Source organism: Gavia stellata, chromosome 34 (genome assembly GCF_030936135.1).
Source record: "Gavia stellata isolate bGavSte3 chromosome 34, bGavSte3.hap2, whole genome shotgun sequence".
NCBI lineage: Eukaryota > Metazoa > Chordata > Aves > Gaviiformes > Gaviidae > Gavia > Gavia stellata.
This window is the reverse complement of record NC_082627.1, coordinates 2,367,430-2,393,619: the sequence shown is the minus strand read 5'-3', so window position 1 is coordinate 2,393,619 and position 26,190 is coordinate 2,367,430. Positions and strand designations below refer to the sequence as shown.

At 49.9% G+C, this 26,190-nt stretch overlaps 2 protein-coding genes across 2 annotated transcripts; one reads left to right on the top strand and one right to left on the bottom strand.

Annotated features, from left to right (window-relative positions):
- Window positions 1–9,867: 9,867 nt before the first annotated feature.
- LOC132320266 (olfactory receptor 14A16-like) lies at window positions 9,868–10,878 on the bottom strand. The gene has a single exon (XM_059832539.1). The coding sequence runs from the start codon at window positions 10,855–10,857 to the stop codon at window positions 9,868–9,870; it is 990 nt and encodes a 329-aa protein (XP_059688522.1). The 5' UTR covers window positions 10,858–10,878.
- Window positions 10,879–17,682: 6,804 nt separating this feature from the next.
- LOC132320265 (olfactory receptor 6C4-like) lies at window positions 17,683–24,067 on the top strand. The gene is made up of 5 exons (XM_059832538.1): window positions 17,683–17,772; window positions 17,823–18,017; window positions 20,907–20,970; window positions 21,525–22,312; window positions 23,960–24,067. The coding sequence occupies exons 1-5, from the start codon at window positions 17,683–17,685 to the stop codon at window positions 24,065–24,067; spliced, it is 1,245 nt and encodes a 414-aa protein (XP_059688521.1).
- The last annotated feature ends 2,123 nt before the right edge of the window (window positions 24,068–26,190 follow it).

Sequence of the window (26,190 nt, the reverse complement as noted above, 5' to 3'; positions counted from 1 at the left end):
CCAGGCACACTGTGAAGGTGATTGGTGTGTTCCTTGACTGTATCACCATGGGTGTGGGCAAAGACCCCAGTGTCTGTACATGCAATTCCTGCAGCTATTGGGTAGAGGAGGGGTGTCTGTCATGCAATCGCTGTGAATGGAAACTGCTTTCCTGAAAGTCCTCTACGGTTCCTGCAAGCCCTGGCACCTCATGTAGCTCTGTGGGCCTGGGTTTGAGCATTAAATTGAGTAGCTGCCCTAAATTCTGTCAGGCATTGTGGGGTTGAGCATGAGGCAAATGCCAAGGTAGTCAGTGGGAGTCTAGGAAACCGAGCTGATGGAGAAGGAAAGAGAGAGACTGAGCTCTCCCTATGGCACAGGGCTCCAATCATTCCGATGAATAAGCTGCCCTGAACATAATGAGGTGAGCTGCCCTAAATTTGGGCATCAGCTGTTATTTCAGATGGCCAAAGGAAATTCCCAACAGCTTCCAAGAGGATGTCTCCAGATGCTGCCCTGTCTCTATGAACTGCTCCATTTGAGTTTGCAGTTACCTGCACATATCTTCGACCACCTCTGGCACCTCAAATGTAACCAGACATTGCATCTCATTCCTAGCATCCCTGTGCATCTATGAGCAGGGGAGCTGAGACAAGGAGCTCACATGCAGGTGCCTATTTTGTGCACCACTGAACTGAGGCAAGAGGGATCCATCCTCCTGTGGATTTGTGGCAGTCATGGAAGGGAGCTGAGACCCCTTCCAGGACCAGGACTACACACCCAGAATAAGATGCCTCGATTGCCTCAGCTGAATCTCTTCCCTCAGAAGTGGTCAAGGAGATCCCTCACACTCACTGGGTATTCTGCCTACTGATGGGACAAGGAAAGGTGATATTTATATTGAAATCTATCTCTGAGCAGGAAAATGACAGTGCTAGAAAGAAGCGTCTCTCCCCAGCTGAGGAAGGGAACAGCAGTGATTTCTTCAGCCTGTTTCACAGCAGGTTCCCCTGGAGCCCCAGGGACACCTGGAGGGAGCCCAGAGGGGGCAGAGAAAGTGCTGCCTTGGGCTGGTCCTCTGCTGCTGAGCTGAGCTGGGCTGGGCTCCTGGGGTGGAGGGAGGGAGCTGATGGCAAGTGGGCAGTGCTGCAGAGAGACAGCTCTGCCCAAGAGCAGCTTTTCTTCAAAGCGCAGCAGGGCTGAGGGCACTGCCTGCAGGCACTGAGAAGAGATGAGGCAGAGAGAGGTTAAAGGCAGTCTGGGGCGGGAGGATGCAGAGAGCTGATTCGAAGGGAAATCTTCACAGCCCTTAACACAGTAAGTCTCTGGCTGCAGGGAAAAGCAGCTGTGGTTTCTGGAGGGATCTCCTAAAGGTGGCACATCCCACAGCTTATGGAATCTGGAAGTACAACTCTTTCAGGGTCTCTGTTGTAGAGGTGGGGGATGTGCTGCAGATTAGGGACATTCCGCTGCACCATCAGAGATAAAGAACATGACAGCTGCCTTATCCCAAGGACGGCTGCAGGGGTGTAAAGGTGGGTGTGCAGCCAGCGGTGCCCAGGGCTGTCCTTCAGAGCAGAGTCCCTGTGACCCAGGGGCTGTGTGTTTGGGCAGGGACTCTGCTGCCTGCCAGGGTCAGCACTCAGCCTGCCCAGAGAGCTCCCAGGGTGATGTGGGGAGAAGCTGTGGGTTGAAGGAATGACCCTTGGCAGGGCAGGGCAGGGTCCTTGTGCTTTCGAGAGGGTGCAGCATGGGTCAGGGTTCCTCACAGCTCCACATCACACCCAGACTGTATCAAATGGGATGTTTCAAGGAGAAGATCAAGGCTGGGATTACGATAAAGATAAGGAGCTTTCCTCAGCCTGTTTCTCAGTTTCCTATTCCAGAGGGGTTGTGGGGAGGAGAGAAAACAATAAATGGAAAAGAAGGTGTCGATTTTTAACAAGTCACTGAGACTCCTGAACTGCAACTTTGAGTGATCAGGAGGTCTGCCAAGAGCCTCCTAAAGTGCCTTCAGCCACTCCTCTGCCTAGGGACAACACCAGAATCACCTCTGCTGGACCCATCAGGGTTGCTCAGACCTGTCCTTTTCCACCTGCAAACAGGCACATGCACCCAGGCACTGCCCTGCAAACAGGCAGGTTTCTGTAGGACCAAGGTGAGTGCACAGAGGTTGGGATGAGGTCTGGGAGCACTGACAAGGAAAAGACATGGCACAAGGAAACATCTCCGAGGAGGAAAATCTCCAGGCAGCATATGTCCAGATATGATCAGGGAATGAGAGGAAACTAAACCCAGAAATGTTGTGGCAGGGAGAATTGAGAAAACTCCTGATGATCCCCTCCAATGCAGACCCCTTCCTCTCCCACCCAGCACAGCCTCTGCCTTCAGGGCCATGGGCTCCAAGGCATGAACCACCTCCTCTGCAGCCAGAGCTCCAGCAGAGCCGAGGTGCAGCTCTCCAGCCTCGGGCCCAGTTCCCCTCCGCAGAGCACAGGGGCTGAGAACATCTGCCCAGCAGTGTTGGTGTCTGGGAGGTGGTCTGGGCAGTGGGTTAAGGGTAACGCTTTCCTGAGTGCCCGGCTGCCTCTCCCCCTGCCTCTCTCAGCCAGACCCTCGCTGTATTTCCCCATGTTTCTCCTCTTCTCTGTGTTATTGCTGTTGTTATTTCATTCTTGCTGCCAGGCTCTGTGGGGATGGGAGTTCCAGCTGCAGAGTCACACACTGATCTTGTGGGTCCTCCTGTGCAGGTGTGTCCATGGAAATGAGGTGTCCCACCTTTCACCTGTGGGGCTGTGGGCAATGCAGCCTGTGGGGCTTTGGAATGAGCTGGTTTTCCCTAAATTAGATAGGATAATTAGGACATTGGCTATCTCCTTGGGGTGTCCTTCCAAGCTGTGAGCTGCTCTCCAAAATGCAAACCTGTCCCATAGCAACTTTCCGGTTTCTGAAAGCATAGAGGCACTACAACCAAGGAAAAGCTGTGAGGTTGGTGACATGAGCCATGCGTGTCTGTGGTTGGAAGTGGGGTGCTGAGACCTTGAGAAAGGGTGAGATATTTAGCAGTCCGCAGTTGATCACTCTACTCTCAGCTGTGTCTGGTGGCTTTTCAGGGTAACACAGGAGTCAGATCACCCTCCATCTGAGAATGCTGTAATCCCAGGGCAGCAGGAAACAATAAGGAGGGACAGCCCAGGTTCCCTCCCACTGCTCTCAGCCAAAAGCAATGCTCTTGCTTTGCAGGAATCGCTGTGTTCTCCCTGAGTGCAGCAGAAATGCTGAGGGTTTCTGACATCCAAGAACACTCCCCAGGTGAGAAGGGGGGAGCTGTAAAAAACCCAAACCATTCAAATTGCATTTGTCATCCCCATTCCTTAGCACTGGGAGTGCAGATGCTGACAAGCCCTTCTGCGTTAGGACCATTTTTGTCTAACAAAATCCAACAGCAGGACTGGCCACTGACCCCATGGTTCCCATGAACACACTGCTGCAAAGCAGGGCTGAATCCTCAGCATCCAGTGGGCAAAGGCCTGGCTCCTCATGGCACATTCAGCCAGCATCAGCCTGGGCTCCAGCATGGGAGTTGAGGAAAGCCTTCTGAAAAAAGAAAAGGGAGAGTGTGTAGCAGGGGGAGTATCGATGGGAAACGGCTTTGATTTTGCTCAGAGAATTCTTCTCTAACTTAGTTTGTTTTCCTCCTTGGACTGTGTCCCATGCCCAGAGGATGCTGATGTCCAACAGCAGCTCTATCACCGAGTTCCTCCTCCTGGCATTGGCAGACACACGGGAGCTGCAGCTCTTGCACTTCTGGCTCTTCCTGTGCATCTACCTGGCTGCCCTCCTGGGCAATGGCCTCATCATCACCGCCATAGCCTGTGACCACCACCTCCACACCCCCCTCCTCACTGTCATGGCCTATGACCGCTACGTGGCCATCTGCAAACCCCTGCACTACGGGACCCTCCTGGGCAGCAGAGCTTGTGTCCACATGGCAGCAGCTGTCTGGGGCAATGCGTTTCTCTATGCTCTGCTGCACACGGCCAATACCTTTTCACTACCACTCTGCCGAGGCAATGCCCTGGACCAGTTCTTCTGTGAAATCCCCCAGATCCTCAAACTTTCCCGTTCAGACACCTACCTCAGGGAAGTTGGGCTTATTGCTTTTAGTGTTTTTCTACTTTTGGGGTGTTTTGTTTTCATGGTGCTGTCCTACGTGCAGATCTTCAGGGCTGTGCTGAGGATCCCCTCTGCGCAGGGACGGCACAAAGCCTTTTCCACCTGCATCCCTCACCTGGCTGTCGTCTCCCTCTTTCTCAGTACTGGCATATTTGCCTACCTGAAGCCTCCTTCTATCTTCTCCTCGTCCCTGGATGTGGTGTTTGCCATTTTTTACTCAGTGGTGCCTCCAGCAGTGAACCCCCTCATCTACAGCATGAGAAACCAGGAGCTCAAGGATGCCCTGAGGAATCTGGTAACTGGATGTCTTTCAGCAGCCAAAAGCTGCCTACCTTCCTCTGCAGCTGACTCCCAGTGTATGTCATGACAGGCCAAGTCTGCCTTTCCTATATTTTTTTTTCCTTTTTCCACTTTTGATCTTTTTGTCTTGAAATAAATGCAATTATTACTCCCCTTAGTGATCCTCCCATCTTGTGTGACCCAGAGACTTTGTATAAATAGGAAACCATTTCATTTAAGAAAATAAATGAACCTGCAACAACTTCTTGGTGTACGATCCATCCTCAGCATAGCAGAATTGAATGGGAAACAGAAACACCTTTCTGGCTGCACCAGCTTGGGGCAGGCTGCTTTGTGCTGGGGGGATGAGGAGATCTTGAGGACCACAAGGACCAGGGCTCTTGTGCCAGCCTGGGGAGACGGGATGGCACAAAGGCGCTGCAGAGCTCTCAGGATATGCTGGAGAGGAGAACAGGGGACACAGGATGCCACTGATTTCCTTGTCCTTGTGGCCCCCCGTCTCTGGGACTGCCCTCCAGGGTCTGCTGTGCCCTTCAGAGGGGCTGGGGCTCTGGGATGAGTGCCCAGAGCTCTGCAGCACCCTGTGGCAAGTAGTGCTGTGGGGCCAGACCAGAGTGGGCTGGGCTGGAGAGAGGGCAGGGGAGGTAGGAGGTCTTGGAGGGAGCTGGGCTGAGCTGGAAAGTTCCTGCGAGAGAAAAACATCAGTGTACAGCTTGTACTGCATGACTGTGCAGGGTGAGGGCTCGCATCAGGGGGCTTGTGGTGCAGAGACAGGGCTCCTGCATGGACCCACACTTGAATGGACCACAGGAAACATCCATGATGCTGCAAAATGCATGACCCTCCCAGAGGGAGGTCCCATAACTGCAGGGGAAGCGGGAATGATTTGTGAGACCCATGGGAGTGCAGGGAGAGAGCGGAGTGTGCCCAGCAATGAGTGTGTTAAAGGCAGGAAGAAGACCTGAAGTAGTGGCGGGGCTGAAGGGGGTGTCATGCTGAAGTGAAACAGGTTGATTTTGGATTTTGAGGCAGCAGAAGAAGGAGGACATGCATTTCAGTGCTGGGATATTGTGCTGGTTTTGGCTGGGGAAGAGTTAACTTTCTTCATAGCAGCTAGTATGGAGCGATGGTGTTTGTCTTCCCAAGTAACTGTAATGCATGATGGAGCCCTGCTTTCCTGGAGATGGCTGAACACCTGCCTACCAATGGGAAGGAGTGAATGAATTCCTTGTTTTGCTTTCCTTGCCTGCGCGGCTTTTGCTTTCCCTATTAAACTGTCTTTATCTCAACCCATGAGTTTTCTCACTTTTACTCTTCCGATTCTCTCCCCCATCCCACCTGGGGCTGTGTGGTGCTTAGTTGCCAGCTGGGGTTAAACCACGACAGTCCTTTTTGGTGCCCGAACAGGGGCTCAAAGGGTTCAAGATAAAGACAGGTTTGATCGGAATGTGCTCGATCAAATTTATAGCTGTTATTGCTGTTCAGCTATTAATCGGCAGGCTCCTGGGCTTGCCATGGGGCTTGCTTGCCTCACTGTATATTAGAGTCTAGTGCTCGTTAATGGCTGCTTTTTGCTTTCGCTGCTCTCTGTACTGCCATACTGCTGATCATCTCCCTCTGCTGTGCCTGGGAACATGTTGATAACAGCAATGGCCATGTGCCTGGGCTGGCAGATGGCCAGGGCATCGCTGCTGGTTCTGTGCTGCTGTACTGGACAGGCTGGAAATCCAGTGTGAACTGGAGTCGAAGGGACTGTGACCTGTGGATGAGTCCACGTGGGAGCAGGACACCCCAAAGCATCTGTGTCCATGAATAAGTCCATATCAGAGCAGGTACACCTCGAAGTGTCTGTGGCCGTGGTTATGTCTGTGCCGCAGCAGGTGTATCTCTGAAGGGATTGTGGCCCAAGGATAAGCCCACGCAGGAGAAGGTACACCTCGAAGCATCTGTGGCTGTGGATAAGCCCATGCTGCAGCAGGTACACCTGGAAGCATCAGTGGCTGTGCATGAGGTCATGCTGGAGCACTTGAAAGTGTGAGGTCATGCTGGAGCACTTGAAAGTGTGAGGCCATGGAGAAGCCCACGGCAGAGCAGGTACACCCCTGGAGAGACTGCAGCCGTGGGTAAGGTCATGTTGGAGCAGTTTTACTTCTGAAGGCATTGTGACCCATGGATAAGGCCACGCTGGAACAGGTGCACCTCAAGATGACTGTGGCTCTGGATAGCTCTGTGCCGCAGCAGGTATACCCCTGAAGAGACTGTGGTGCACAGAATAAGTCTCCACTTGGAGCAGGTACACCCCTAAGGGACTGCAGTCTGTGGGTAGGTCCAAGCCGGAGCAGGGGCAAGGGGAGGAGTTCATTGCAATGTTAAAATCTATGGTCTATTCCAAAGGGACCAGGGGTGGAGGTTGTAATAGAAAAACCTTTAAATTGTTGTAACCTGGGATCTGAGTTGCATGTTATAGGAATTCCTATAACAAGAAGCCCTTGTTGCTCGCCAGGCTAGGAGCAAGGGGAGGAGTTCATTGGAATGCTAAACCCTAAAACCTGGCCCAAAGGGACCAGGGGAGGAGATTGTCATGGAAATACCTTTAAATTGCTGTAACCCATGATTGGAGTTGCATGTTAGAGGAATTACTGTAGCAGGAACCACCTGAACCAACGGAGGACAAGCCTTACAAGAAGCAGTGCAAGTGCAGCAGTGACCCGACCTGAGCTGGCTGTGGTGCCCAATAACTCCATGCAATACAACACCTCTTCTCTCCTGAGTGACCACCGTAACAGATGGAGCCCAAAGTTATGGACTACATGAACTCAATGGACATTTTGTGGACATTTGTGGATATTTATGGACACTTTACAGACATTTCACAGGAGTGATCCATAGACTAAGGGAATGATATCTGTGTACTATATCAAAGGATGGGTGTCGTGGTTTAGTCCCAGCTGGCAACTAAGCACCACACAGCCGCTCACTCCCTCCCCCAATGTTGGATGGGGGAGAGAATAGGAAAAGTAAAAGCGAGAAAGCTCGTGGGTTGAGATAAAAACAGTTTAATAAGTGAAATGAAATAAAATAAAATAATAATGACAATAATAATAAAAATTGTAATGAAAAGGAAAATAACAACAACAAACAGGAAAGGCAAGTGATGCAAATGAAAACAATTGGTCACCACCCTCCGACCAATGCCCAGCCCAAGCAGCGGTCCCCCGGCCAGCTTTTCCCCTAATTTATATACTGAGAATGGCATCATATGGTATGGAATATCCCTTTGGTCAGTTGTGGTCAGCTGTCAGCCTTTGACTCCAGTTCATATTGAAGTTCTCGCACGTCTGGTACGGCAGCACTCAGCGGCGGTGTGACTTCGTTCAGGCCTCGATAGTCCACTGTTAACCGCCACTCTCCATTAGATTTTTGCACGGGCCATATGGGACTACTAAAGGGTGAATGAGTCTTACTGATCATTCCTTGACTTTCCAGTTGATGGATCAAGTTGTGGATGGGAACCAGGGAGTCTCGATTGGTGCGATATTGTTGCCGGTGCACTGTCATGGTAGCAATTGGCACCTGCTGTTCTTTAACTTGCAGCAACCCCACCACAGAAGGATCCTCTGAGAGACCAGGCAAGCTAGACAGCTCTTTAATTTCCTCCGTATTCAAAGCAGCTATACCAAAAGCCCAGCAGTACCCTTTTGGGTCTCTGAAGTACCCTCTCCTGAGACAGTCTATGCCAAGGATGCATGGAGCCTCTGGACCAGTCACAATAGGGTGCTTTTGCCACTCATTCCCAGTTAGGCTCACTTCAGCCTCCAACACAGACAGTTCTTGGGATCCCCCTGTGACTCCAGAAATACAGATGGATTCTGCCCCCTTGTAATCTGATGGAATTAGAGTACACTGTGCACCGGTGTCCACTAGAGCTTTCTACTCCCGTGGGGCTGATGTGCCAGGCCACCGAATCCACACAGTCCAGTAAACCCGATTGTCCCTTTCCTCCACCTGACCAAAGGCAGGGCCCCTCTACTCCTGGTCTGAGTCTTCATTACTTGGTTCTTATAAGTGCAAAACAGAAGTTCCTTCCTCAGGATCAAAGGTACACTCAGCCCTTCTACTCTGCCCAACAGACACTGGAGCAGTAATTGTCCTGGGTGGATGCTTTTTGGCTGTTGTTTTCCCTCGCAGTTCCTGCACCCGAGCTTCTAGTCTCCAGGGAGGTTGACCATCCCACTTCCTCATGTCCTCCCCCTGGTCACGCAGGAAGAACCACAGGGTTGCACGTGGTGTGCACCACCCGTACCCTTTCCCTTGAACAGGAAAAAGCTGACTCTTAATAGCTGAGGCTTTGGTTGGAGTGCATGAGGAAAACCTACCCTTCTCATCTTGCTCAAACAGGTTTTGGGTCAGTCTGTGTCTCTCCACAGCCGAGACACAGGCACACATGGAGGGAGCAAGACTATCTTCGTATTCTCGGAGCTGTCTGGCCAGTTCATCTCTAGTTGGTGCCCAGTGTCCAGCTCATTATCACCAGGGTGTGGGTGTATGACGTCACTGCATTTCGTACAAACTTTCGCCACATGGACCGTGTGCACTGGATTTCATCCGGGTCTTTGCATGTCTGGTCATTATAGATCACCTCCAACATGGCTAATTCCCTCAGATACTGGATGCCCCCCAGAATGTTGGTCCATTTCCTTTGAGAATTTGCAAGTTCTTCCTTGAAGCGATACCTCTCCTTCACACTTGACAGGAGTCACCGCCAAAGACTGAGGACTCCTGCCTTTTTTCCAATACCTTTGTCAACGGCCTTATCCTTAGCAAGGGATCCCAGCTCCCGGGCTTCCTTACCCTCTAATTCCTGACTAATGGCCCCGATATCCCAGCATTGAAGCAACCAGCTGAGAATTAGCTCACCTGGTTGATGACTAAAATCTTTTCGGATATCTCGCAGCTCACTCAGGGATAGGGAGCGGGTGGTTTCTGTCTCATTGATTGCCTCAGTCTCTTCCTCCTCCTGTTCTTGTGATTGCTCTGCCGCAGAACAGGCTGCCTCTTCTGATTCTTTCTCCTGCTCCCTCTTAGGAGAAGCTTCTTCATCCCTTACTGAACGAGCTGACTTCTGCTTCCACTGTTTCTTTTTAGTTATAGGGGCAACTGATACAGTGCCTGGTTTAGCCACAGTGTCTGTTGGTTTTTTTCCCCTCTCTTCTTCCTGTGGGTGCTGCATAGTATCGAGCAGTGTTTGGTAGATACTGGCCAGGGCCCAGCACAGTCAAGAAAAAACAAGTAGGAGGCTAAGAACAATAATATCACAGGTACAAAACAAAACAAAACAAAACAAACAAAAAAAAAGGCAAAAAGAAAAAACCCCAACCACAAATTAAAAATAAAGACACATACGAAGAAAAGTTAGCCCTCACTTTTCCTGAGGTACAGTGCGAGCCCTAGTGGGATAATAGGCACTATATTAATCTGAAGTCGAGCGTATTCAAATACTTTCCGCAGGGCTTCTATGATTTCCTTGTTCCTCACGCTGTAGATGAGGGGGTTCACTGCTGGAGGCACCACCGAGTACAGAACTGTAACTACCACATTCAGGGACGGGGAGGAGATGGAGGGGGGCTTCAGGTGAGCAAATATGCCTGTGCTGACAAACAGGGAGACCACAACCAGGTGAGGGAGGCACGTGGAAACAGCTTTGTGCCGACCCTGCTCAGAGGGGATCCTCAGCACAGCCCTGAAGATCTGCACATAGGACAGCACAATGAAAACAAAACAGCCAAAAGCTAAAAAACAACTTAATATAAGAAGCCCAGCTTCCCTGAGGTAGGATTCTGAGCAGGAGAGCTTGAGGATCTGGGGAATTTCACAGAAGAACTGGTCCAGGACATTACCCTGGCAGACTGGTAGTGAAAATGTACTGGCAGTGTGAAGCACAGAATTGAGAAACCCACTGCCCCAGGCAGCTGCTGCCATGTGGACACAAGCTCTGCTGCCCAGGAGGGTCCCATAGTGCAGGGGTTTGCAGATGGCCACGTAGCGGTCATAGGCCATGACAGTGAGGAGAGAATACTCTGCTGCGATCAAGAAGACAAACAGAAAGACCTGGGCAACACATCCCCCATAGGAGATGGCCCTGGTGCCCCACAGGGAATTGGCCATGGATTTGGGCACAGTGGTGGAGATGCAGCCCAGGTCAAGGAGGGAGAGGTTGAGGAGGAAGAAGTGCATGGGGGTGTGGAGGTGGTGGTTGCAGGCTACGGCGGTGATGATGAGGCCATTTCCCAGGAGGGCAGCCAGGTAGATGCCCAGGAAGAGCCAGAAGTGCAAGAGCTGCAGCTCCCGTGTGTCTGCGAATGCCAGAAGGAGGAATTCGGTGATGGAGCTGCTGTTGGACATCTGCTGTTTCTTGGCATGCGGGCCTGTACAAAAAAGGAAGGGACAAGGAAAAATTAGGACAGACTCCTCTGAGCAAAGCCATTCCATTTTCATAGAAATCCTCCCCATTTGAAAGACATTTCATTTCTCAGTTTTGTGAGTGGCTGAGTGTGTTGTGAGGAGCTGAGGAGTCATCTTTTCTCTGCTGCAGTGGGTACATGGAGCTGGTTTGTGACAGCTCCGATGTCCACAACCAATGCCAGATGTAATCCACCTTTATCGGAAAAGATCCATAGCCTCACTCATGACTCGGAAGGGTGTGGGCTGCAGAAGAGAGGCTCAGCATGTCCTTACAAGAATTTTGTCTTTGTTTTCTATTTTCCACTATCTCATCTGATCAGTGTTCTTTTTAGGGGTAGAAATACTTATTTTATGTCTGAAAATGTGGAGTCTTGAGACAGGACAGGCAAAAGGGCTCATGTCTTTGTAGCTTAGTGCAGTCAGGAGAACTGCAGTGTCTGTTAGTCTGTTACCCAGCTGCTCTGTTCTTTCACTTGTGCTGCCTTGAAGACAACTTCACACACAAATTACCCTTTAAAAAAAACCCCAAAACCAGACTCTGATGAGAGCAGGGGAGCCCTGTTTCAAAGGGCAGATCTGCAAACTCTTCTATCCCAGCCCAGAGGTGGAGTTGTGATGGAGAGAGCAGGACATGACACCTCACAGAGAGAAGCAAAGGACTCTGAGGGGAGAGTACTGACCTCCAAGGGAAAGCTCAGCACTCCCTAGGATCCTACAGGAGAGCTGTGCTTTTCTGGGGCCAGCTCACAAGCCCAGCAGGACAGGCAAAGCACAGAGTCAGATGTCCTGGTGATGGGATGGCCTACAGGGAGAGTCAGACCATTGGTCAGAACAGCAGACAACGCCCAGAAGACATCTACAGTGAGGGACAAAAGAGAGCTGGCTGAAGGCAGCCTACCCCAGGGCTTGTCTGCAGTTTCCTCCCACTCCCTGCCCATGTCTCTGCTGCCTGGAGCTCTCCCTGCCAGCAGCTCTTTCTCTGTCCCCACGTCTCCTCCCTGCCAGCGCTCACAGACCCCATCCCACCCGCTGTGCGCTCAGCTCTGCCCTGCAGACAGCTCCTGGCAACAGGGCACTGCCCAGGGCATCTCCGTGTTGGCAGGTCCTAAAGAGAAGATCAGATAAACCCTGAAGAGACAAAAAAGGTGATGTCCATGCTTTCTGTAGGCAGAGGAAAGTGTGAAGTTACTTTATCAGGTGCCTTGAAAAACCTGTTCATAAGTCACTATAATGCTGTAGGGGTCTCAGTCTCCCGTGCAAACCTGACAGCTCCATTACCCTTTCCTCCTACCAGCACAGCAGGAAATTGAAAGCACCGACCCTGGAAAGCGCCTTTGTTTCCATGTACCCCTGCCTTGCTGTGCTTCCTGAAAAGTGCCCTGGGAAATGTCCTGGGGGTGATCTGGAGCTGTGAACCACCCTGACCCATACAGCACCTTCTCAACAGCAGAAGGACCTTGCCCTGTCCTGCCCTTCCAGTGGGTCGCTCCTTCCACCCACAGCTTCTCCCCTCAGTGAGCTCCCTGGGCAGGCTGAGTGCTGGCCCTGGCAGGTGGCAGAGTCCCTGCCCTGGTACGCAGCCCCTGGGGCACAGGGACCTTGCTCTGAAGGACAGCCCTGGGCACGCCTGGCTGCACCCCTGGCTTCACAGCCATTCAAACTCACCTAACAAGAGCCTCTGGACAGGGAGTCCTCCTTACAGATCCCATGAGCTCTGGACTGTGCCAGCTTTAGGACTTGCCTCCAGGAACTGCGTCTGCATTGCCCTGCTCCCAGAGACTTACCCTGTCAAGGGCTCTGATGCTTTGTCTCCCAGAGAGCTCTTAGCCATCCTCCCACTCCCGACTGCCTTTAAGCTCTCTCTGCCTCACTCCTCTCCCCTCGGTGCCTGCGGGCAGTGCCCTCAGCCCTACTGTGCTTTGAAGAAAAGCTGCTCCTGGGCGGAGCTGTATCTCTGCAGCGCTGCCTGCTTGCTGTGAGCTCCCCTTGTCCCAGCAGCTCAGCAGCAGAGGACCAGCCCAAGACATTTTAATGACCCCTCTGGTGGGTTTGATGCTGAGTCCATGAACCTCAGACACTGAGAGGAAGTCGAAGAAACCTCTCAGGAAGTCAAAGTCAGATTCAAACTCCAAAGTTTCTTGGAGCATTAATGGGTCCCACAGAGGGACATTACTGATAAAGCCTCCCCGGGGGCTGGTTAGAACAGAAAACTGGAGGTACTCATGACAGGTAGGCAAAGGAAAGAAAAGGTGGCTCTGATGTTGAGTAACCCTGGATGTGTTATAGTAAGTCAATGGGCCAAGCCCTGACCCCCAGCCCCTGGGAGGAGAGATCTTGTCCCTCACGCATTGCTCAGGGCTCTTCCTGGGGCAGTGTGATGTGAGGATGTGCAATGCCTAGAGCAGGACTATGATACAATCTTTCTCAGGCTCACACGTTGTGACGAGGAGGCAATGAAGTCCTGGTGTTATAATGCTAAGATGTCTCCTGACAGGCATCATGAGCAGAGAGAACAGCCACAGCCCAGCAGACAAAGACCTCGGCTGTGTTGGGGCTTTCAGCCTTGCCAGTGCCCACAGCTGTCTCCACCACAGGATGTCTTATGGTGTCCTACACCTGCATCTCTTTCCCTGAAGGCTGTTGACATCCACCCTGCTTACCAACCTTGGTCTCACCTGAGCGTCTTCCTACCCTTCCTGATATCTCTCCATCCCCGCAGATTGTTCATTGAAATACAAAGCCTTGACTAATCCAGACTCTTTCTGGGTGGCCTACTGCACCACGGAACTACACTTGGAGTGGTATTTCTTTCTCCTCGTTTCCAGTGTCAACCTCCCAAGCTGCACTTTGTAGCAGTTTTTCTTTCTCATGGTGTTTCCCAATTTTCAGAAAGCTCCACCATCTCTGAAATCACCTTTCAAGCAGTCTCAGGCTACTCCCAAACTGTGCTGAGCCTCTCGGCCACTGGGCAAAAGGGCCAAAGAAGCCCAGGTCTCTCAGCCCCTCCACACTGGGCGTCTGCTTAAGGCCCCAAACTCTACCTTGCCAGATCTCCTCTGGGCACTCTCCAGCTCCTCCCAACTCCATCAAAACAGGGAGCCAATAACTGGGACAAACCCCTGTGTGGGGGTCCCTACCAGTGCTGTGTCAAGGGGGATAATGATGACCCTGGTCTGGGTGACCATGCTCCTCCTAATGCAGCCCTGTATGCAACTGCCCTTGTTCACAGTGAGCGTAAACCACTGGCTCTCATGGTGTCCCTTGTAGTTCCCAGGCCCTTCTCCTCACAGTCACTCCTCAGCACATCAGGTTCCATCTGGCCCTGATGTATAGGTTTGTTATTCACCCTGAGGCCAGACTGGCCAATTATCCTACAAATTTCAAGAGGTTTCTGTTGGCCAAATCCCTGAGTTTCTTAAGGTCCTTCTGGATTGAAGCTCCATTTGGTCAGCTGTTAAGGGTTGTGTGCGGATGCCTCACCCTGATGGTGGAGTCTCACGAGATGACAGCATGAGGTGTTGCAGGGCACTACAGACCCAGGTAGGAATTGCCATGAACACAGTCTCCAAAACACCAAAGGAGGGCACAAAGCCAGCAAAACCTGGGTCAGAAGAGAAAGGATAAAAGAGGATTGGGCTGTTTGTGGGTCAGGCTATGTTAGTGGAAAATGTATACCTATATAGACACTCAGACAATATGGATCGATCCAGCTGTGTGATCTTAGACCCTCCATCTATCTGGGACCTGGCCCTGGGACGCCCTCATCTCCCCAGTTCCCCCACACACAGACAAACACACAAACACAAATAGCTCTCTCCAGCACAGAATCACAGAACCATTGAGGCTGGAAGGCAGCCAGCTTCCACCTTCGCTGTGCTTCCTCTTCATGCTGTTTCTTTTTGTCAGGACCTCCTTTCTCATCCATGCCTTCCTCCTGCCACCTTTCCTTGACTTCCTGCACGTCTGGGTGGACCATTTTGGAGCTTCAAAAGGAGATCCTTGAACATCAAGGCTCTCTGCCTTGTTCCCTTCTCTCCAGATCCTCAACTCTACCTTCTCACTCCTGCCTTTTACATCCCGTACCAGTTCTTCCATTTTGAACGTATGAAGTTCTGCAGGGCACCTCACCTCATTGCCTCCTCTGTCACCCTAGTCAGGAAGATGTCATCAACGAGCTCCAAAAACCTCCTGGATGGCTTTCACCTCGCTATGTTGCCTCTTCAGCAGAGGCACTTGGGACAGTTGAAGTCCCCCCATGAGGACCAGGGCCTGCAAACATGAGGCTTCTTCCAGTTGTCTGAAGAAGGCCTCATTTACTTCCTCTTCCTGATCAGGAGGTCTGGAGCAAACATCCACCCACCACAGTGTTGCCCATGTTGTTCTACCCTCTCATGCTGACCCTTCAGCTCTCAGCTGACTCATGATTTGTGCCCAGGCAGAGCTCCACGCTTTCCTGCTGCTCTCTCCCATCAAGAGCAACTTCCCCTCCAGGTCCAGACCTGTGGCCTTATCAGTACCAGACCCTTAATACCGCACAGTTTTCCCAGGAGGTGGTTTGGGCCACCTTCTCCTTCCAGTAGCCAACTTGCAGACCCTCTGGGTTCTCCAGTGTCCAGTCCAGACTTAGGGTCTCTAAATGCTGGGCTCCCAGGCTGCTGCTTCTACTCACCGGTTGCCCTGTTTTGATGTTTGCTAGTGCTTACACCCACTGACATCCACCACAACATTATATGCACAGTCTCCAATGTCTCCAGTTTCTGGGCTCCCATATGAACATGAGCCCATATGACTTATGGTTCCCACTCCAGTGGCTGGCAATTGGACCTCCATCCATACACAAACCCAGAGATTATCCACACCCCAGAAACTTGTGGGAAATTGGAGTTGAATAAGAACATGAGACAGACTGGGCTGACTAGTTGCAGGGCATGGCCAGACAAGTGTACTGACCGGCCACCTGTTTACACGTGACCATCTCCTTTTATCCCCTTTTCCCTCAGTTTTCCCACGCTTGTTCCTCCCCAAACCATCATGATCCCTCTCTCTTGCTGCCTTTGGTCCTTTCCTAGACATTCCCCAGGAAGTCTTGCACAATCCCCAAATGCTCTTTCTTGCAGCCCATCATGAGTCTCAGACACCCAGAGGCAGAAACCCCCACCCTCACTGTGCAAGGTCAACCTGGGAGGCTCTCCCATTGATCCACCTGCTGAGTCTTACACCCAAATATCTTGGCCCCGTCTGTGAAAGAAAGGTTTTCCATTTGGGTTTTTACTTGTTTCTCTGAAAACGGGGTGATTCATGCCCTAGAAATGGCAATTCTTTATGTTTATGGAAGTGCGGGGCATTTGCTCAGATCAAAATGCATACATGGGGCATGTGTGAAACAGAGCAAACTATTTGCCTCCCGCCTGTCCGTGACCAGGTCCTCATTACATGAGGCATTTACTAGCACTGACCACACATGATAAGGACCATAACATCCATCTGTCTGGATGACCCGGTAAGTCCTCTTCATTGTGGTCTGCCTATGTTGCTGTGTTTCCTCCCTCAAAGGCTGTGTCATACAGCCAAGCTCCAAGACTGAAAAGGAATTAGAGACAGAACTGAAGCCAGGCCGGTGATAACTCTCTATCAAAGCTTAAACCACAATGAACAAGCAGCAGGCAATTAAAGACATCCTAAAGTGTTTGAGGGTACATCACCTGTAGGATGCCTATGGACTTCTTCGATGCATCCAGTCATCTGGAGGTTGTTCCAGATCCTCTCCAGTGTGCTGCAATTTTGGAAAGTGAAGGTGATCCTCCAGAGAGTGGAACTGCTGTCACATCATGCAAGACATAAAACACCTCAGATCATGGTCTAGGCCCACTTTGCCACCGTCAGAGACACAGGGAGAAGCTGGAAGATGATTCATCTCATTCTAAGGGAGACACTGAGAAAAGCTGAGTGACTCGGTCTTGACCTTCTTTCTCCAAATGACCAGCAAGTCAGTTTAGAACAAAAGTTGTCCTACATTCAGGAAAGCATTCAAATAGGAATGGGCCTTTGGAGGTGTCCAGTCAACCCTATATATATATATATATATGAAGAGGTCTTATGAGAAAGATGGAGAGAGACTTTTTACCAAGGTCTGTAGTGTCAGGACAAGGGGCAATGGTTTTAATCTGAAAGAGAGTAGGTTTAAATCGGACGTAGGGAAGAAATGTTGTACAATGAGGTTTGCAAGACACTGGAACAGGTTGCCCAGAGAAGTTGTAGATGTCCCATCCCTGGAAGTGTTGAAAGTCAGGCTGGATGGGACATTGAGCAACCTGACCTAGTGAAAGATGTCCCTACCTGGGACAGGGCAGGTGGACTCGATGATCTTCCTTTCCAACTCAAACCATTCTGTGATTCTATGAATCTATCATTTGCCAGTGCCTGCAGAGTGCCTTGACTAGTGTTTAAACCACGCAGCCATGACTAAGCCAAAGAAGAGAGTCACTACCCCGAGGTGTGAGGCGCAAGTAGAAAAGGCTCTATGTCTGCTCAGAACTGAAGGCATTTTCAGAATAGCCCTGATAATTGTACTGTAAGGAATAACTAGAAAGGCAAAGGGAAGGACTGCGAATACCACGACGATGGTGTGTAGTGCCACTTGCTTCCAGAAAGTGTCTGCAGAGACTAGTTCTAGCAGAGGAGGTGTCACACAAGCAGTGATGAAGGTCAAGGGATGCCCAGAAGGGCAAAGTGAATGCCTGATAGGTCTGCCCTACTTGTACTGGTATGACAGCCAGCTGTGACCCCACTACCAGTGTGACGCAGAACCCCCCCGTTCATGATGAGGTTATAGTGCAGGGGGTCACAGATGGCTACGTAAGGGTTGCAGGCCACGGCAGCCAGGGGAAGGCTTTTGGTGCCTCCAGGGAACCAGGAGATACAGCTGGGCAGTACATCCATCGAAGGAGGTCCTGCTGTCTTCTCTCAGGAAGCCCACCAGCATTTTTGGCAGAGTGATTGATGTAGAACCGATCTCCAGGAAGGACAAATTCCTCAGGAAGAAGTACATGGTGCTGTGGAGGCCTGAGCATGACGAGGCCATTCCCTATGAGGACCACGAGGTAGGTGAAAAGGAAAATTGTGAAGCGCAAGCTCTGCAGGTTGGTGTGGACAGAAAATCCCAGAAGAAATCCAGATCCAGCTGTGTGATTTTCCAAGCCACTACTCCGGGGAGTTTTCTCCATATAAAGTAATCCAAATAACAGCTGTTGGAGGTTGGTGATGTCCCGTCCGCCATCACATACCACTCAAGCACAGGGAAAGACCACAAACACCAGCATACACTATTGCAGTAGTAGGAAAGCTAGACTAAGATCTCCAGGTATGTATGGAAATATACCACGGAGTGATGGGCAGACCTGGCTGGCAGCTAAGCCTCCATGCAGTCACTCTCTCACTCCCCCTCCGCAGCAAGACGGGGAGAAAATAAGATGGACAAGCTTGTGGCTAGAGACAAAGATAGTTTAATGAGAAAACCAAAGGCCTCTGGCAGAAGCAAAGGAAAACAAGATTCATTCTCTCCTTCCCATTGTCAGGCATGTGTCCAGCCAATTCCTGGGAAGCATGGCCTCAGCACTCCTAGCGATTGGTTTGGAAGAAAAATGCCATATTTATGAATGCCCCTGCCCAACCCCTTTCTCTCATCTTTTATTACTGATCATGACATCATTAGATATGGAATATCCCTTTGATCAGTTTGGGTTTGCTCTCTTGGCTGTGCCCCCTCCCAACCTCTTGCCTACCCCCAGCCTACTGGCCTTTGGAGGGTGAGGGGTAGAGTAGGCGAGCCAGCCTTCATGCTATGCGAGTACTGCCCAGTGATAAACAAAACACTGGCTCATTATCTACATTGTTCTAGCAACCAGTGCAAAGCACAGCACTGCATGGGCTGCTGTGAGGAAAGTTTACTCCTTCCCAGCCAGAGCCAGTACAATCTATACCTCTTATTCCATACCGTTTGCATCATGCTCAGGTCCCACATAACTTGATATGTTTTCATATCTCCTGACCATCCCATTGTATCTATTTCTCATTCCTGAAATCCCCCTCACCAACACTTAAAACTTATACTGCATATGTAAACCATCTTTACATCCAACATAAGGATTTATACGTCCTCATTAATCACTATCCCCTGTTCCTTGTCAGAGAGATAAATGTCATTTCCCCATTCCATGGGCCTCTGCCACTCCCAAAAATGTCCATAAGAACAGGCAATGACCTGGGCCCCCTCTATCAAGGTGGTCACTCAGGACAGGATAAGCTGCATGTTGGATTGTTGGGTGCCAACACCAGCTGGGTTTGGGTCATCGTTGCACTAGCCCAGTTCCCATCAAAGCTCACTCTTCATCGGTTCAGGTGGTTCCTGCTACATTACTTCCTCGAACATACAGCTCACAGCATGGATTATTTTCCCCCAAGGATTAAATCTCTTTGAGGCACACACCAGATTTCCCCATCCTTTTGCATTACCCACCAAGTGCATCCAACTGCTTGAGCGAAGACAATCCCATGAACGGCCTTGCCTTTTCCCAAGGGAGGAGCAACCCACACTGCCTTCCCCAGCCACTTCCCCATGTGTACTACGGGGACCTTATCTCTTCCCACGGTATGGGGGGCTTGGTTTGGGCACCACCAGGAGGGCTAGCAGAGCCTCTGGTGTTAACCAGTCAAGTGGCTTCTGCGAAATTTGTATCTCAGTGCTTCCCTGCCCCAGTGCCCAACACCCTCACCATAGTCTTTAACCGTCCATTGTATCACTCCATCCTTCTGGAGGCTTGTGGCTGATAGGAGATGTGATGCACCCAGCGAATGTTGTGTCTCTTGGCCCAGGAGTCTATGAGGTTATTCTGGAAATGAGTCCCATTCACTCAATTCTTGCTAGCTTACCATTTCGCCACAGAGCTTGCCTTATAAGGTCCAAGATGGTGCTTCGGGTGCTGGCATGGTCTATAGGGTATGTTTCTAGGCAACCAGTAGTCGCTCCCACCAGGGTGAGTCCGTAGTGCTTGCATTGGCAGTGGCCCAATACAGTCAATTTGCCAGGCCTTGCCATATCGAAAACCCAACCACTGCCTGCTATTCCGGGGAGACTTCACTCACGTGGCTCACTTGATTGCAGCACGTTTCAACTTCATGGGTGACCTGTGAGATGGCCTCAATGGTCCGGCTGACCCCTTGTTTGCGAGCCCATCTGCATGTTGGGCTCTCTGAGGGATAGGAGCCTTGAAGGCTCATCCCTGATCTGATTCATTGGAAAAGGCTTTTGTTGTCTGGTGCTTCATGAGGCCATCAAGCCTTGGTGGAGGCAGAAGAAAATCAGTTCCACATGGGAAGTGTTCTACTTTTATAAATCTTACATAAAACTTCTTTGCCAGAATCCCCTGCATCAGAAATCTCCAGGCTTTGAGGCCCCAAGTTGCTGTGAGGGAGCCAGCTATTCTATCATACCCTATGGCATTTCTCAGAGGGTCTGTCAAGTATCATTGTCCCACTGTGAAATCTACTCTCTTCACTAAAGGAGAAATTAAAATCCCAATAATAGTAACAAAGAATGTTTCCGGCCATCAGCTGACTATTGCTTTCTGGATCTCCTTCCCTGGGAGGTTTCAAACTTACTAATTTTGTAGGCTTTTTTGCAAAGACTTAGCTAATTCCCATGGCAATCAGCAGTCAGGGCTTCCGCAGACCATGGGGAACAGCGGCCAGTTCTCGTGGCATGGAGCTCAGCTTGTCAGATCCTGCAAGACAGCCAAGGTTATAGCAGCAGCAAGAGCATAAAGCCCTTTTTATTCTGATAGTCCGAGCCCTGTGGCTCACGTTGCATTCGCTGTGCTGGGAGCTGTGCAATGAGTAACTCAATGAGAGAGTGAGTTCTTCTGATGTTATGATATAAACTGGGAGCGTGGGATCCTCTCTCTCTCTCTCTCTCTCAGTCTGTCTCTCCACAGTTTGCCTCTTGGTCACCAGCACTGAACTATCAGCAGGAACTCGGGAACAACTGCCTTCAGCAAGGCACCAAGAATACATACCTGGGGTGTCCTCACTGCTGAACGTAAGCATGAACAAAGTGATGTGTGAGCAAAAATATTTCCCTTGCAAATGCAATGTTTTGCCCCTTTGAGCATGTGTGACTCAGAAATACAGATGTAGGAAACGTAGGATGAAAATAATGAAACTTACATTGTGATTTGTTGGAAAGTTTGACTGACGGCAGCAGAGAGACTGAAGCAGCCGGGCAGCCAAGACCTGCCTGTTCACTGTTCTTTCTTAAGTGAAGAGCTGTAACAAGAGTTGGTGACTGCTGAGTGGGGAGGAGTGGAGATGTGTCTAGTGAGGAAAGATCTTCCTCTGAAGTCAATGAATTGAATTTTCAAGGAGATTGTGTTGCTGTTACTCTCCCGGTGACAGAAAATGCTTGGAGAGGGTGGATATCACATCTGTGACAGAGTTCATCCCAGTGGGATTTCCTTACAGCTGTGAGGTAGAGATCATCTTTGTGGTGTTCCTGCTTATTTATGTGGTGACTGCCCTGGCAAATGCTCTTATCATTGTGCTTGTCCATACAGACTGCAATCTCCAATCTCCCATGCATTACTTCCCCGGTAACTTCTCCATCATTGAGATCTCCATGGCTTCCTTTGTGGTGCCAAAAATGCTGGCAAGTGCCTTGTCAGGGAAGAAAATCATCTCCTTTGCGGGCTGCTTCAGCCATCTCTACTTTCACTTCTCCCTGGCTGCAACAGAGCTCATTCTCTTTGCCATCATGTCCTGTGACCGATACATGCCAATAAGCAAACCCTTGAGGTATCCCACCATCATGATGGGAAGGGTGTGTAGCCAACTTGTCCTGGGCACGTGGGTGGGTGGCTTGGTCATGGTCCTGCCGTCAGTGGTCCTCAAAGCCAGGCTGCTCTACTGTGGTCCCAATGTCATTGACCACTACTTCTGCGACAACGCACCTCTCCTGCACCTCGCTTGCACCGACACCTGGCTTGTTGAGCTGAACAGTTTTGTGGTGTCCTTTGTCCTGCTCCTGGGCTCCTTGGCACTGAGTGCAAGGTCGTATTCTTGGATCATTTCAACCATGGTCCGGATCCCATCAGCCCAGGGCAGACAGAAAGCATTTGCCACTTGTGCTTCTCATTTCACTGTGGTTTCCGTGGGTTTTGGCATCTGCATCTTTATCTATACCAGGCTGTACCAGAGGGACGCCAGGCACCTCAACGGAATACTCTCTGTCCTTTCCAGCATTGTCACACCTCTTTTAAATCCTTTCGTACTCAGCCTAAGGAACGAGCAGGTGAAAGAGGCCTTGAAAAATGCTTCTTGCAGACTCCTGGGGATGATTAAGTGGGTGAGAAAACATTAAGAAACCTCCTGGCCAGCAGGAATTCATGCCTGGAAAAATCACAACAGGACCCTTGTGTTACGGGTTTCTTCTGAAAGACTTTGTGAGGGAATACTGTGCTTGTACATTTTAAATGCAGGATTGGATTGGGAAATAAAAAGCTCCTTTCTTCTGCTGGAAACTAACACCTCCATCAACATAATGCTTGGTCTTGGAAGTGCATGCTGTACCTGAGGCAGATGATATGGGGGATTCTCAGGAAGTAAATGCAGAAAAAGGAGAAAGTGCTAAAGATGTAAGAAAAAGAGAATGTCCAACTGAAAGAACTCTGAGCTGTGAACACAAAGATCAATAGTGCAGGATGTCGTGCTGCATAGGCAAATCCGCAAAAGCTGAAAACCAGACAGGAGCTCTGAAAGCAGTCACCAAGCAGAGAAAAAAAGCATAAATAGATAAAGATACTGCGCCACCAAGACACTGTGTCTTCAAGTACTAACACTATTGCAAAAGCAAAAGGAGTGGGAAATGCTTAGAGAGGTGCTCAAAAACTCAAATTCTAAAGAAAAGAAATAAAAATACCATGACCTAATGCTTTTGTAGGATTATTGGGTGGATTAGGAGCATTTGCGGTTTTTTTATGGTTTTGTGCGTTGTTGGATTTGGGGTTTTTGTTGGATGGTTGGTTGTTTTTTGTGTTTTTCTTTCCAGAGCAATCCTCTGAAGCACTGAGAAGACCCTTAATGAATGAAGAATTGAATATTCACAGTATCACAGGATACTTGAGGTTGGAAAGGAACCCCTGCAGATTGTCTTGTCCAATCCCCTGATGAAACGGGGCAGCTAGAGCAGGCTGCCCAGGATGGATTCCAGTCAGGTTTGGAATATTTCCAAGGATGGAGAATCCACAACTTCCCTCAACAACCTGTTCCAGTGTTAACCACCCTCACTGTTAAACAAAAGAGAAGTGTTCTCTTATGTTCAGACTAAATTTCATCCCTCTGAGCCTTCTCTTCTCCAGGCTGAACGCTCCCAGCTCTCTCAGGACCTTCTCATATTGAGATATGCTCCAGTCCCTTCATCATCTTCATGGCCCTTTGCTGGACTCTCTGCAGCAGGCCACATCTCTCTTGTACAAGGGAGACCAGAGCTGGACACAGCGCTCCAGGTGTGGCCCCACCAGTGCTGAGCAGAGGGGAAGGATCACCTCCCTCCACCTGCTGGCCACGCTCCTCCTAATGGAGCCCAGGACACCATTAGCATTCTTTGCCACAGCAGCACATTGCCAGCTCATGTTCACCTCCGTGTCCCAGGTTCTTCTCCACAGCCACTCAGCCCCAAACATATACCGGTGCATGGGGCAGGAGCAGGACTTTGTACTTCCCTTTGTTGAACTTCCTGAGGTTCCTCGTATCCCACTTCTCCAGACTGTCCAGGTCCCTCCAAAGAGCAGAACAGCCATGTGGCATATCGGTCACTCCTCCCAGTTCTGTTTCATCAGCAAACTCGCTGAGGGTACTCTCTGCCCCATCATCCAGATCACTAACAGAGGTGTTGAACAGGACTGGGCTCACTGTTGACCCTTGGGGTAGGCTGCTAGTGACTGGCATCCAGCTGAACTTCATGCCACTAATCACAACCCGGTGATCCCAACAGTTCAGACCGTCTTCAGTCCACCTCACCGTGCACTTGTCTAGTCTATACTTCATCAGCTGGTCCATCAGGATGAGGACATCCTCGTATGAGGATATTGTAGAAAACTGATGCATTATTTGCTACATAAGGCATGGGGTGCTGAACCTCTCAGGAACTTTAGAGCACTGGGCTAGCTTAACGAACAGGCCTTGGCCTCAATCCGTGGCCCAGGTACAACGATTTGTTCATGGATACAGGTAGTGCCAACCTCTGATGGAAGAAATGAAGGCCTGGTTACCCCAAATCTTGTAGATGAGGGTGTTACACGAACTGACCACATGCATGGTATTGATCTGTGAATGACAATAACCCAAGACTGGACTCAGATTGGCCTTCAGTGCCTCAGTGTCACTGAACCCTAATCACAGCCCTCCCCCTTGTCCTTTGTGGGGCAAGGACAGGATCGAGCAGAGGCTCAGAGACCTAATCCGCAGGCAAGAACAAGGTTCACTCGAGTGGCATGACCAGTGAGACGATGAATATCTTCTACCACAGGGCCAATAAACCCTAATGAAAAACCTGACGCCAACCCTAAGCCTAACCTAACCCCAGCCCTAACCCTAACTCTAACCTAACCCTAATTGATCTGGACATACCAACACCTGTAAAACTACAAAATTAACACCACATCAGGCTGGGATTCCCATGGTAATATCATGACAAACACTCAGCAAACCAACAAATTTGGATACAGAGCCAAAGTGGGGTGGCCAAAGCAGCATCCTGGTATCCCCTTGTCAGGCATTTTGTTTTGATACTCTAGTGAGAGCAGAGCGCTAGGCAACTCCCTAGGACAACTCACCCTGTTCAAACTGTGCTTCTAAGATGGATGGATTGAATAATTCCCATCTGACTTTTTTAGAAGCATGCACATGAAGTATGAGGGCTTCTGCTGTGTTTCCAGGCACTGAAACACTACGAAAAATGTTGAAGAAAGCAGAGAAGAACTACTCACCAACACCTCTCATTTCCTGGGGGAAAGGGAAACAAAAGCACCGAGTACATCGGGCATCTCTTCCCTGTGGAACTGGGGGATTTCAGCTATGTTCCTTCCTTGGAGGATGATCTCTGGATTCTCTTGCAAGAGGCAGAGGAAAAAACCGTCTTTTAGGAAGAAGCAGGAAAATATATCCCTTCTCACTTTTGTTCATTTATATGGGGTTTTTGGCTTCTGTCTGCATGTGAAAATCAAATCACCCAGCCTTAGTGCTGATGGCTAATGCTTCCAGCTGAGCACCATGTTTAATGTCACTTTAAGAGCACTCCATTAAGAACGACAGATTTCTACGTCACAACTTGCCTGAGCTTTTTAGACTTGAACCTTCACGAAAAGAGAATTGAGTCCTAGACTATCGACATAAGAGAGATGATGCATTAGCTGTTCCACTCCCAAAGCACTTTTCTGGTCTTCTTTTGACTGCTAGTTTCTCAGAGATTGGGAAATAACACCTCTAAAGCCTAGCAGCAGAGTGAAGAAAGAAACAAGTGACTTATTAATCCAAAGGGAGTTATTCTTCTCTGGGACATGCGAGCATGATGGAAGGTAGCCTTTGTGGTAGGTCTCACTCTCCCCGGCTTTGTCAGTATTAGTCCAGTTATGTGGACTGCTCTGGTATGTGCATTAAAGCTTCAGAAATTCAGGACCCAGTGATCCCAGAATCACATTTCCTTGGTGACCCAGTGAATATCAGCCATCACCTACTTTCACAAGCCGCTCTCCTGAGCTCAGTGTAATCCTTCCTTAGCTACTCTCATGGGGTTCAGTCACAATCCAGCCTCTCAGGCCTGTTTCATCCTCTGTCAAGTATGCTGTGTTTCTCATACTTCAAACCCCAGCGTGAACACCTGCTTAGTGGCTGAGAGAGCTAGATATGAACATGAGCTCCGGCATGGGGCTAGCATGATGAAACAGATAAGTTCAAAGAGCAAAGAAGACAGAACGACTCTGTGATTAGCAAAATGTTGCAGCAAATTTCTTAGACTCGTCGCTCCTTAGGACTTTTCTGAAACAAATGGACACTTCCATTGGAGAAAATCATGTCCTTGGAGATAACTCTTCCCTGGAAGGGGTTATTTCTACTGTTGAAGGTATCCAACTGAAGTGCTAGATAGTTCAAATATTAGGAATACAAGGATACGTCACACACAGCCAATATTTTTCATTTGCAGAAAGAGCAAGTCTGTTTGTTCAT